At 43.4% G+C, this 12,946-nt stretch overlaps 1 protein-coding gene across 1 annotated transcript in view; it reads left to right on the top strand.

The window, feature by feature from the left end:
- The window catches only part of LOC135219731 (ER membrane protein complex subunit 7-like), a 133,465-nt gene that overhangs the window by 27,895 nt on the left and 92,624 nt on the right, over positions 1 to 12,946 (top strand). Inside the window, exon 2 of the mRNA XM_064256738.1 lies at positions 9,103 to 9,265. Coding sequence (XP_064112808.1) covers positions 9,103 to 9,265 — 163 coding nt within the window. The remainder of the gene's footprint in view (positions 1 to 9,102; positions 9,266 to 12,946) is intronic.

The following is a 12,946-nucleotide window of genomic DNA, read 5'->3' as shown; positions in this document are numbered from 1 at the left end:
AAACTCTCACGGATTTCAAGTGGAATTTGGAGTGAATTAAGGAACAAAATGTGTATAATTACATTCAAATAAGCACTGTTGTGAAGGCAGTAAGGATAAAACCAATTACAAGGTAAAAATGCATTTGGTTCAAAACATGACCCTGGGAATATGACTTCTCATATTTTCACTAAGATAGGCAACAAAATGTTTTATTGTGCCGATTACAGCTACAATCTTGCTCCATCCCTCGCATTCAGGTACCGAAGGGAATGTTGTGCCAGACCACAGACCACTTTCACCTCCTTCCACCTTTGGGACGTTGCCCACAAGAATTTGGACACTTGTTTGCTTGGGTTCTGTGGTGGCTGCTCAACAAGTTATGTAGTTTACCCAGGGGACAAGTAGCATCTTGCTTAAGTGTTAGGTTGTGAAAGCAGAAAGTGTGAGTGACAACTTTCCTACCTTCTTTTTCTTTAACCTTCCTCTCCCCTGCAGGCAGAAGGTTATGTTATCAGGGGCCCGTCACATGCTGGAACTGGCATTGATTGCAGGGGAATTTCTCATCAAGTATCCATTGTATATTCTCTATAATTTTTTATATACTATAGAAGCAATCTTTACCCTCTCTCTAGCAAGGGGAAAGAGGGCATTACAATAAATTAAACCCATTGCTTATACATTGCTTTATTGTATCTAATATTATTAAAGATTCAACCAAATCCTTTTCGAGTAATGAGCTCTTACACCCATTCATTCAAAAAGGCCCAGACAACTGAACACAATTCATTTACTCCATTCAGCATGTCAGATGCACATACGTATCTCTTTTCTTGATTTTTAACCAAGAAAATAGGCAGTTTTAACCGTTTTTGTAGGGGTTTCAACTACTTGCGGATTCTAGCTATTTGTGGGAGCGGGGTCTGGTACCCATCCTCCACGAAAATGCTGGGAACGCTTTGGCCTCCTTTCATATTCTCTTTCCTCCATCTTACTTTCCAAATTCTCCTAACAATTAATTCATAGGGGAACTGCAAGGTTTTCCTCCTGTTACACTTTTCAGCCTTCTATTGCAGAATGACATAGATCCCAGTGATTTTGCCATTGGCCTAAATTCTATATTCATTCAATTTAACTATTCAATTCAATTTAACAAACCTGGGGTCTTTACAGTTTTGAGCCCACCTCATGCACCTCTCAATCTGATACCTGGGGCCGAAAGGCAAAGTGAATGCTTGTTTAAAAGTTAAATGGCCATTTCCAGCTATGCTGAAGCATATTCTTATGTAAAGACCTCAGGTTTGTACAGTTAGGAAAAATACAATTTAATGTATGACACTTACCTGGCAGGTATATATATAGCTATATTCTCTGTTCCACCTGGCAGAAATTTTCAAAACTCACGGCAAACGCTAGTAACCTATTAGTAGTTCAGGTCAACCACCACCCCTGCCTTACCGTGGCGCTAGCGCTAGGAACCGTTCCCAATTGGGCCAGATTTTCTCTGCCAGCCGAACCGGCACATTGTTGGTGGTTCCCTGCTAGGATTTTCATTCTCGTTGCTGACTTTTCATGCATTTTTGGTATTGTACTCGAAACGTTAGCTGCATTCCGCTTTGGATTGTTCTTTAAAGATGTCTGATACTGGAAGTATGTTTAGAGTGTGTGTAAAGAGGGGTGTAAGGTAAGATTGCCGAAAGCTTCGGTCGACCCTCATACCATTTGTAAGAAGTGTAGGGAGAAGTGTGTACTTGGGAGAATAGATGCATTGAATGTGAGAATTTATCAGAGAAGGAATGGAAGATATTTATGAAATATGTTGAGAGACTTGAGAAGATCGTGTAAGGAGATCTGTTTCTCGTAGTGAGAAGTCAAATTCTTCTAGTAAAAGGAGTGAATGTATTTCCTCTCCAGCTCCTTCTAATGTAGAGTTGGTAGTTCCTTCTCCCCAGGTATCTCCTGCGCGCCCGCTGCTGTATCGGAGGAGGCGAACGATACAAATATTGTGAAGGTGTTCGCTGCCCTTGCGTCCATGGGCGACCAGATACAGCGACTTACAGATAGAGTTAGTGCTTTCGATGTCAGTGAAAGTGTAGTGGAGGGGGCGTCTGATCGTCTCTCTCGTGCTCCTAGACCTAGACCTCTGTCAAGCTCCCAGACCCAAGGGAGAAGGCATGTCGACAGTCGAAGGGAGGCGAGAGAGGTTTTGTCGCGGTCAGGCGTCCCTTCGAACAGTCCTGTTGCAAGTTCCCAGGCTGTTGCAGTTCGCCGCAGAAAAGGCGTAACTGGGAAGTGTGCTTCCTCGGAAGGTTTCGACTTCCGAGCGAGAACGTCGGTATGCAGTGGTGTCTCGCCCCCTCAAGAGGACTTTCAGGACATCAACTGCTCTCGAGAGACATGCTCAAGATCGTGAGGCTTGGAGTAGTCCTGAGGTGTTTGTCCTCCTCGGAAGACGGAACGCAGTTCCGATCAAGAGGAAAAGGATTTTTCGTGCTAGAGAGGACTCAGGGCGCACTGGCGCTATACGTTCCTTCTCTGCCTGGTATTTCGATGGGAGAATCTCCTCCATCTTCTTGTGTATCTTCCCCTCGTCTTTCTCCGTCGTGTAGAGTGCAAGATTGCTCTCCGTTAGGTAGGTCGCAGTCCCGCTCGTAATCCTCCTCCTTCGTCGTCTACCATTCAGGAGGATAGTACGAAGGGTTTCTTGAGGGAAATGCAGTCCAAGCTGGCAGTTCTGGTGAAGTCCTGGGATCCGCCTGAGCAAGCATCTTCGAGGCGTAAGGACGATTTCCTTCCCATTAAGTCTTCTAAAACGGAATACAAGGACGCGTTCGCCGAGGACTCAGGGCGCACTGGCGCTAGGAGGACAAGCGATCGCTTGGTTTTGCAGGACGCAGACACAGGGAGGAGAATGGTTTCGGAGGAAGCAGGACGCAAACATCAGGACGCGGGACCATTGTGGACGCAGGACGCAGGCGACAGAAGCAGGCGTGTCTAACGATGGACGCAGGACGCAGCGGCAGGACATCGAGAGGCGGCAGGACGCCGACTCCTCGTAGCCGCAGGACGCAGGCGGCAGGACGCTATTCCGTCAACGAAGCGTCAACACGACGGAATGAGTTACAAGACATTTCTTCAGCAGAAGAGGAATTGGAATTAATTGAGGAAAAGAATACGGAACCTTCTTCAGATTATAAGGTTTCTAACTTCACGTCTTATTGCTATTTTTGAGGGGGAATTTAAACCGACAGCTCCGTTATCCCCCTTATCACAGTTTTCCAAGACTAGGACTCCAAAGAAGTCCTCTTTCCTTAAAATGACGATGTCAATTTCGGCGAAGAAGGCCCTTCAACGTGTGAATGACTGGATGAAGGATAAGAAGAAGCGGGAAAATACTCTTTTCTTTTTCCCACCAGCTAAGTTAGCTTCTAAATCAGGAGTATGGTACGCTACTGAGAAAGTCTAGGCCTGGGAGTACCTGCCTCCTCCCTGGGGGACTTCTCCAGTATAGTAGACAGCTCACACAGACAGGCGTTACAGTCTGCTAAGGTCTGGTGGACGTCTTCAGAATTTGACCATCTTTTTAAAGGGATTTTTAGGACTTTCGAAGTCTTCAATTTCCTGGATTGGTCTTTGGGAGCACTAGCGAACTCCCTAGAAGAAGAGGATTCGCAGGATTTAGAAACAGCTAAGAGCATTATGTCCTGCATGGACAAGGCTCTGAGAGACGGAACGAATGAACTGGCTTCGTTATTCACAGCAGGAGTACTTAAGAAGAGATCGCTGTTGTGTTCTTTCGCTTCAAAAGGAGTTTTCTAACTCTCAGAAATCGGAGTTGCTGTTTTCTCCTCTTTCGAAACAGCTGTTTCCTTCAGAAGGTGATTAGGGATATAGCTCTCTCCCTTTCTCAGAACGCCACTCAAGATCTTCTCTCGTCTTCAGTTAAGAAGTTCTTCACCACCCAAGTTGGTGAAGAAGACGCCAAAGGATACTAGGCCTTCGCAACAGCCCTTTCGAGGAAGAACATTCGCTCGAGACCTTTAGGGGTAAGAGAGTACCCGCTAAAAGAGGAGCCAAGACCCCCTCTAAAGAATGAGAACTCAGTCCTCCAGACGACAGTGGGAGCCAGACTTCAAGGTTTCTGGGAAGTTTGGCAAGATATGAAGGCAGATCCCTGGGCTGTCAACGTAGCTCGGGAAGGGTACAAGATTCCTTTCTTGAAGAGACCTCCTCTCGCAACATCTCCGAGAGCCCTCGGGCAAATTACAACGATTTAGTGAAGAAAGCGGCTCTGTGGGAGCAAGTAGCTTCCATGCTGGAGAAAGGAGCCATAGAGCCTGTTCTGGATCACGAATCTCCAGGATTTTACAACCGTCTGTTCCTGGTTGCAAAGTCCTCGGGAGTTGGAGGCCAGTTCTGGACGTAAGTCAACTGAATCTTTTCGTAGAAAAGACCAAGTTCACTATGGAGACGAACGATTCAGTACTGGCAGCGGTACGTCCAGGGGACTGGATGGCGACCCTGGACTTACAAGACGCATACTTTCATATTCCGATTCATCCAGGAAGCAGGAAGTATCTAAGGTTTGTGATTCAGGACAGGGTCTTTCAGTTCAAGGCCCTATGCTTCGGCCTTTGCACAGCCCCTCAGTGTTCACGATGATGATGTCCAATGTGGCGAGATGGTTACATTTAAGAGGGATCAGAGTGTCTTTTTATCTGGACGACTGGTTGATAAGATCCCAATCAAGAAGTCAATGTCTGGAGGACTTGAGTCAAACATTGGACTTAGCAAAAGACCTAGGTCTGGTAGTAAACATGGGAAAGTCTCAATTAGATCCCCAACAACAGATAGTTTATTTGGGGATTCAGATATCGGCAGTGAATTTTCGGGCTTTTTCCGTCCCCCCGAAAGCAAGCCCAATGCATTCGGAAGGTGCAGGACTTTCTAAAGAAGGACCGATGCTCAGCAAGAGAGTGGATGAGTCTACTGGGCACACTCTCTTCGCTAGAGAGGTTCATTTCTTTAGGAAGACTGCACATGAGACCTCTACAGTTTTTCCTGAAGGATTCATGGCCAGAAAATTGCAACCGGATTCCTTCCAGTTTTCTAATTCCGGCCGAAGTAAAGGAGGAATTAAATGTGGTGGCTAACTCCAGGCAGGTTAGCAAGAGGGATGTCGCTTCAGCAGAAGAGCCCAGACCTCGTCTTATTTTCCGACGCGTCGGACGTGGGTTGGGGAGCGACATTAGGCCCTCAAGAGGTGTCGGGACTTTGGAGCAAGGAAGAAACAAAGTGGCACATAAACAGGAAGGAACTGATGGCAATTTTCTTGGCTTTGAAGCACTTCAGAGAGTTGATTCGAGACAAGACGGTGCAGGTCAACTCGGACAACACCACGGCGCTGGCATACATCCGAAATCAAGGAGGAACTCATTCCTTTACCCTTTACAATCTGGCAAAGGAAGTTCTGCTTTAGGCGGAAGAGGAAAAGGTCGTGGTACTCACCAGGTTTATACAAGGAGAGAAGAATGTGGGTGCGGACCTGTTGAGCAGAAGAGAACAACTTCTCTCGACGGAGTGGACGTTGCACATGGAGGTTTGCCAGAGCCTGTGGAAGTTGTGGGGCCGTCCAGTAGTAGATCTGTTTGCGACAGCCAGAACAAAAGGTTACCAACCTATTGCTCTCCGGTTCCAGGCCAGGAAGCAGTGGCGGTCGACGCATTCCTGATGGATTGGTCAAACTTAGATCTGTACGCTTTTCCCCTCCGTTCAAGGTACTGGGGAAAGTGATGAAGAAGTTCAGGGAGAGCCAAGGAACGAGGATGACCTTAATAGCCCCGTTTTGGCCGGCCCAAGTTGGTTCACAGAGGTACTGGAATGGACAGTGGATACGCCAAGGACTCTTCCTCTAAGAGTAGATTTACTCAGACAACCCCACTTCGACAGGTTTCACAAGAATACCCTCGCTCTGGGTCTGACTGCGTTCAGACTATCGAACGTCCTGGTCAGAGCGAGGGGAATATTCTAGAGAGGTGGCCAGTGCAGTGGCTATGAGCCAGAAGAACCTCCACAATCACAGTATAATCAGTCGAAGTGGGACAATTTCCGGAAGTGGTGTAAGAACAGGAAAGTGTCTTCATCCAGTACCTCTGTGACCCAAATCGCAGATTTCCTTCTATACTTGAGGAAGGATTTACGCTTGTCAGTTTCGACAATCAAAGGTTATAAGAGTATGCTAACCTCAGTGTTTAGACACAGGGACCTAGACATCTCGAATAACTTAGACCTTCGAGATCTGATTAGGTCATTTGGTACGAAGAAACAATCACAATGCAGGCCACCTGCTTGGAACCTTGATGTGGTCTTGAAGTATTAACTTCTAGCAAATTCGAGCCTTTAGAGGAAGCCTCTCTGAGATCTTGCTAAGAAGACTATCTTTTTAGTAGCATTGGCAACTGCTAAAAGAGTTAGTGAGCTTCAGGCCATATCGAAGAAGGTGGGATGGAGACATGGCAACGCAGTGTGTTCATTCCAAGAAGGTTTCTTGGCCAAGAATGAGAATCCAGCTAATCCTTGGCCAAGATCCTTTGAAGTTTTGGGTTTGGCTGAGTTAGTGGGTCACGAGCAAGAAAGAGTTCTCTGCCCAGTGAGAGCGTTGCGGTGTTATATGGAAAGAACAAGAGGTATCAGAGGGAAGTCTGATGCTCTGTGGTGTTCAGTTAAAGACCCCAGTAGACCCATGGACGAAGAACGCTCTAGCCTTCTTCATGAGAGAGTTAATTCAAAGAGGTCTCATATGCTGTGTCAAGAGCAGAGCTTTGGTATTTTGAAAGTGAAGGCTCATGAAGTCAGGGCAGTGGCGACTTCATTAGCTTTTAAAAAGAATTTAGCCTCAATGGAAATTATTAATCCACATATTGGAGAACTAATTCAATATTTGCGTCTCATTATCTTAGGGATGTTCAGACAACCTTTGATAATTGTCAGACGCTAGGTCCATACGTGTCCTCTGGTACAGTATTGGGCAAAGGAGTTACTACCCCATAACCTTCTTTTAAGCTAGTTGATTTTATTAGGTGTGATGTGTGTGTTTATTGGTCGTCTGAGAAAAGTGTGCGGTACTTTTCTCAGTCTTGTTAGTTTATTTTATCCGGTGATGGTGTGTGTGTAGTTCAGGTAAATGATCTATTACTAGCTTGAATGCCGTGGCATAAGAGGGCTGTACGGATCTGTCAACACATTGGTCACGTCCAGTTGTCAGTTCCAGTCTTAGCTTCTTCAACATACAGGACACTTCCTTGTTGAGAGCTACTAAGGTTTAAGCAGGCTTTAGAGGCAGGACCTATGAAGTCAGCTACCTTAGCAGGTAAGGAACCTGGAGTTTTTTAATAATATTTTTATACTCTAAGAATGTTGCTGTCCTTGACCCACCTCCAAATGTGTCAATCAGCTATATATATACCTGCCAGGTAAGTGTCATACATTAAAATGAAGTTTTTATGATAAAAACAAAGTTTAATGTATACTTACCTGGCAGGTATATATAATTTAATTCCCACCCGCCTCCCCTCAGGAGACAGGGTTCAGAGAAAATCTGCCCAATTGGGAACGGTTCCTAGCGCTAGCGCCTGAACTACTAATAGGTTACTAGCGTTTGCCGCGAGTTTTTGAAAATTCTGCCAGGTGGAACAGAGAAATATGCTATATATATACCTGCCAGGTAACTATACATTAAACTTTGTTTTATCATAAAAACTTCATGTTATTTTTATTTTTAAAATTTGTCATTTTTAAGGGTAATGTTGTAAGATGGTTTTGAAATGATATTAAAAGTGTTTTAGGATGATAGTTTAAGGTATATTTGGTGTTTGAACTGTCAAAATAGGCAGTTGTAAGCATTTTTAGATGGGGTAACAACTTAAAGCAGATTTTTGCTTATCTTGGGTGGTTATGAAAATGGTATTGAGTTCATTTACTATTTATTTTCTAATGTGTATTTATTGATTAAAAGTGCCTATTGTGTGACTTATCATTAAGTAAGGGTGGTGGAACTGTTATCATCACACATTAGATCCAACCCTCCACCTTTGTATTTTCTATCATTTACATTGATGTCATCTCAGAATAACACTTGTGAAGGCTCATTTGTCAGATTAGGCATTTGGAATTTTTGAACAGGCTTTTTATTCCTTTGAATAGGCTTTGGGTTTTATTTTGCAAATTATATTTATTTGGAGGGGTTTAAATCTTTTACATATATTCTTATTTCCTGCTTTATTGTGGGGTTTAAACCAACTCATTTATTTATTGTTGTGTTTTGTTATGGAGTGTTGAATTTGGCCTTATTTCCTGTTTATATAGTTAGGGAAGTTTTGTATCAGCTTGTTATTTTCTCATTGGGTTTTTTTTTGTGTTTAGCTTTTGAATGGGTATCATTATGATTCTTGGCAGCTGGGAAGTAAGAAATCATGATTTGGATTTCAAAATTTTATTGCAAAATGGTAAACATGCATTGTAATATGTGCATGCAGTTTTAAGATAATTCAGTCGGTTTGTTAATGAGACACTTCCGCGTATGTACCATCCCAGTGTTGCCTTATTATGTACGTAGTTTTCTGGAGGGTCTGAAGTCTGCTTATTGGATGATTTTCATAGTTGTCCTCCACAAACTGATTACAGTGGACTCCCTGTATTAGCGTTCTCAACATTCACGAACTCGTGTATGTACTTGCGGATTTCTCTGAGGACCATATCTACCCAATATTCGCAGGAAATGCACGTTTTCAAAGTATTTTTCTATGAGAAATATCAACAGATTACTGTATTTTCTTATTTCATGATTAAATGCACTTTTTTTGATAATAAAAAAAAAATAGCAGGTACTATAAGCAACTTGGATTTTAGCTATTCGGTGGTGGGTCTGGTACGCGTCCCCTGTGAATACAGGGGTCCACAGCATTGATATACTATAGTCCCTCATTGGAGACAGTGTGTTGTACATTTGGATATACTACATATAATGTTTTGTATTGATTTTGTTCATAATCATTGGATTGTCTAGTAGAATGATAGATTTTTGGTAACCAATAATGTTTGACATTTTGTCTTTTGTCCCAACAGAGAAGATGGTTCATTTGTAATCAACAATGTTCCTTCTGGTTCTTATGTTGTCCATGTCATGAATCCTACTTATATGTATGAAGCATTGAGGGTGGATATTAACCAAAAAGGGAAAATCCGTGCCAGAGCAGTTAATCATATCCAGCCGTCAAATGTTGTCCAGGTGAGAATTTGTGAGTGCATGTGTAGATGATTAATATTTATATTTGTTAGTGTAGATAATTTTATGATATTTTTTTTACCTTTATACATTAAACAAGTATATACGTGTTCCTACACGAATACAAACCTTCAGTCGTTATATATGGAAATACCTTCAGTGCAGCTGGAAACCAGCCGTTCAGTTTGTAACAGGGTAAACTACCGACAGTAGAGTGGGGAGTCCCACCTTTCCATCCAACAATACATTCACTTACCTTCTGGCCTTCAGACAAGCGCACACCACGCCTGCCTCTGCCTAGTAAACCAGTTTTCAACTCTCCTCTTAGATCCTTGTTCTTCTGTGTGATAATTCTTTGTAGTATTTTTCTAAGTTTATTATTTTGTGATTGCATATTGTTGATTTACATATGCAAACCCATGACTCATTACAGCCAAAGGGGGGGAAGCCTCGTGCCTTGCGGCATTGCCTCGGCACCCGGAATGCTCCTTGCAATCGTTTCCTTTCTGCTCTTGAAATTGATACTTCACACCCTATGCATTCTTTGTGCGCAGCATGAGTGCAACCAAAGTAGTACTTGCGATGAGTGTTATGATTGGCCCTAAGAGCAGTGAGTGTAAGTCACTCGGAAGAGGTAATACAAGAGGAAGGCCTCCCGCATATCATTGGAGGGTTACAGGCCCCCAGTGATGCTGAAGGTTGCGAATCCATTAAGTCCCTTCCTTTCTCCAGTGTAACTGCCTCTTGTTGCTCCTTTGCCTCAGGGAGAGGTTACTCTTTTTCAATCTCCTATTGCTCTGTCAATAGAGAGTGAGTGTGGGGGGCGGTGTTTGGACAATGGACCAAGACAATGACTTGCAGGTGGTCTGTTCCTACGGGGGGAGGAATCCCCTTTGGAGGGAAGAGAGACAGCCTCAACTAACACAACTTTTTCAGGTTTGGCTGAAGAATCAATGCCTGGTAGGCCAGCATAGGGAACTTTGGCCCTCCATAAGTCTCTCCGGGGTTCCTTCAGTCTGGGAGTTGATCTCCCACTTCAGTGCCTCTGTGACTACTCCTGTGACTGTTCACGGTTACAATGTCGACTGGGAGCATGGCCATGGCCGTGGGCCCTACTGTGGTACATTCTGCCTTGATCCCGTTGTACCCCATGCTCCCTCTGACCTGACATCCTCCTTCTCATGGGATGTCCTTCTCGAAGCCTTGGCGAAGTGTCAACGTGACGATGTAGGTGATAGCCCTACCTCTGGACTGGCACAGTCTCCTGAAGACAGAGTCCTCTCCACGGATGATTGAACCCAGGGAGGCAGCAACTTTGGAAACTGTGAAGGACCACAGATCCAACCAGTGCATTTGAATGTCACACCGTCAAAAACATAAACAGCACACTGGCCGCTGTCTATTGAGAAAAATGAAGACTAAACTATTCCCTAATGAAATAGTAAACATTTTCTAGCATAGATAAAGGTTAATGGCTGTGCTTCTTACCTGTAGCATCATATGGTCTCATGGGTGGCATATCAAATAAGTAAATATACAGTTACATGAAAGAAATGATCAAAACTGTATCACTTATCTCAAGCACAGAAATGCGTGCATGCCAAATTTCTCGTTTAGATTAAAAATTTTGACTTGGTAGAGCCTTTTTCAGTGGATATTTTAAAAAATATATTTATTCCTTCAAGGCTAATATAAAAAACATACTTGACTTTGCATATTTTCATTACTAACAGCTATTTTAATAAAAACAAAGGAGAGATGGCATAATTTTTGCGGTCTTGAAGTTGTAAACAATACATGGCACTACCCTGGTGGTGGCGCAGTAAACTAAATGGCGGCTGATATAAAATCAAGCCAACCACAGGAGTTCCTGGACCACAGAATGGTAGTTTTAAGAGGTTCAACTGTACTGTGTTACCATTCTTTAAGCCTGGAAAAGATCCTCTCTGCAGCAAGTTACCGCTTCATTGCTTTAACTGGGTGTTTATGTAAATTGATGGAAAAAATGGTAAACAATATTCTAACACCTTCTCAGTGTGGTTTTCAAAAAATGCACTCCACACTCAACATCTTACTGCAACTTGAAGCCTCTGTCTGTGAAGCATTTGCCTCCAAAAACATCATGTGATAGTGTTTTTTTATATATATAGAAAATGCGTACGGCACTGCTTGGAGACGTGGAATCTCAAGACTATGCATAATGGTGGGATTCTCAGGACTATGCATAATGGTGGTCTACCAGGCAAACTACCTTTATTTGTTAAACCATGTTTACATTAAGTTGAAATTGGCAGTACTTTATCAGAGAAAAGGTACCAAAGAGAAGGTGTTCCCCAGGCAGTGTTCTCAATGTAACACTTTTTTGCTCTGGCCATAAACAGTGTTGCAGCTGTTATTCCAAGAGAGGTCTTAAAGACACTGTTTGTGGATGACTTTTCAATATCCTTTGCTGCCACCTGGATGACTGTAGCCGAGAAACGTTGCAATTAACAATAAATAAATTAGTAAGTTGTTGGGCTGAGAAACAGGGTTTTAAAATCTTTAACTTAAGACTACTGCTGTCCATTCTGGTTGGATTAGGGTAGTGTATCCTAATCCAGACGTCTATTTGTGGTCGTAGAATCCATGTAGAACAAGCACGCTTCTTAGGCATAGTTTTGTTCATGAAACTTACCTGTCAGATATATATATATATAGCTGTATTCTCTCCGAAGTCCGACAGAATTTTCAAAACTCCCGGCACACGCAGTGGGCGGCCAGGTGGTTAGTACCCATTCCCGCCGCTGGGAGGCGGATATCAGGAATCATTCCCATTTTCTATTCAGATTTTTCTCTGTTGCGGTAGTGAAAACACCTGTTTCCATTACCTCCGCCTAGGATTTTGAAACTTCATTAGCCGCTTAAGTATCCTACTTATTTTTTTTTGATGATTGACTTGGATTTGTGGCTAGGCATACGCTATCATAAATTAATTAAAATTTTTTCATTGCTATGATGTCTGAATCTAGTTAGCCTAGTTTCAGACTTTGTTGTCTGCAACGGGTAAGGGGAGGCTACCGAAAACATTCGGTAGACATCGCTTAGTATACAGACGTTTACATTGTTTTTCTTTGTTGAAAGATCAATGTAATTAGTGTAATGTTGACTGATTCCGAAAGAGACGTATGATTCGTATGTACGCATATTAGAGCGTGATAGAATCAGGAGGTCTTCCTCCACAGTAACAGAATTAGGATAATGACCTACTAACCTCCAGTAGACTTTATTTTGCCTAAAAACCCTGTGGTATGGCTTACGGGCCTAGAGGAAGTTCTGTGAGAAGTAATGCCCTTTCTATTATGGTGGATTACATCAAGTAAGCTTGAAAAAGTGCTCGCTCTCCAATCAGTGTTGTGAGTGTAGTGATGTTGATTTTGCCCCTAGTGTTGTGGAGGGGGCTCAGATCGGTCTATAACGCCTCTAGGTCTAATAAACCTCTGTCGGACTCCCAGGACCAGGAGGGGGAGCAAGTTGAAACCGAAGGAGGGTTACAGAACCCCCCCACCGATCTGGCGTCCCTTCGGCAGGATAAGGCTGCCAAAGATCGTGCACGTGCACGAATCATGAAAGATTGCTCTCGTCCTCCGAGGCGTCCTCCCCGCAAGGTTGGAGCTCTCGAAAGGACTCGCGCCCTCTAAAAAAGAA

This window comes from Macrobrachium nipponense, chromosome 1 (genome assembly GCF_015104395.2).
Source record: "Macrobrachium nipponense isolate FS-2020 chromosome 1, ASM1510439v2, whole genome shotgun sequence".
NCBI classification, from domain to species: Eukaryota; Metazoa; Arthropoda; class Malacostraca; order Decapoda; family Palaemonidae; genus Macrobrachium; species Macrobrachium nipponense.
This window is presented reverse-complemented; position numbering and strand designations above follow the sequence as displayed.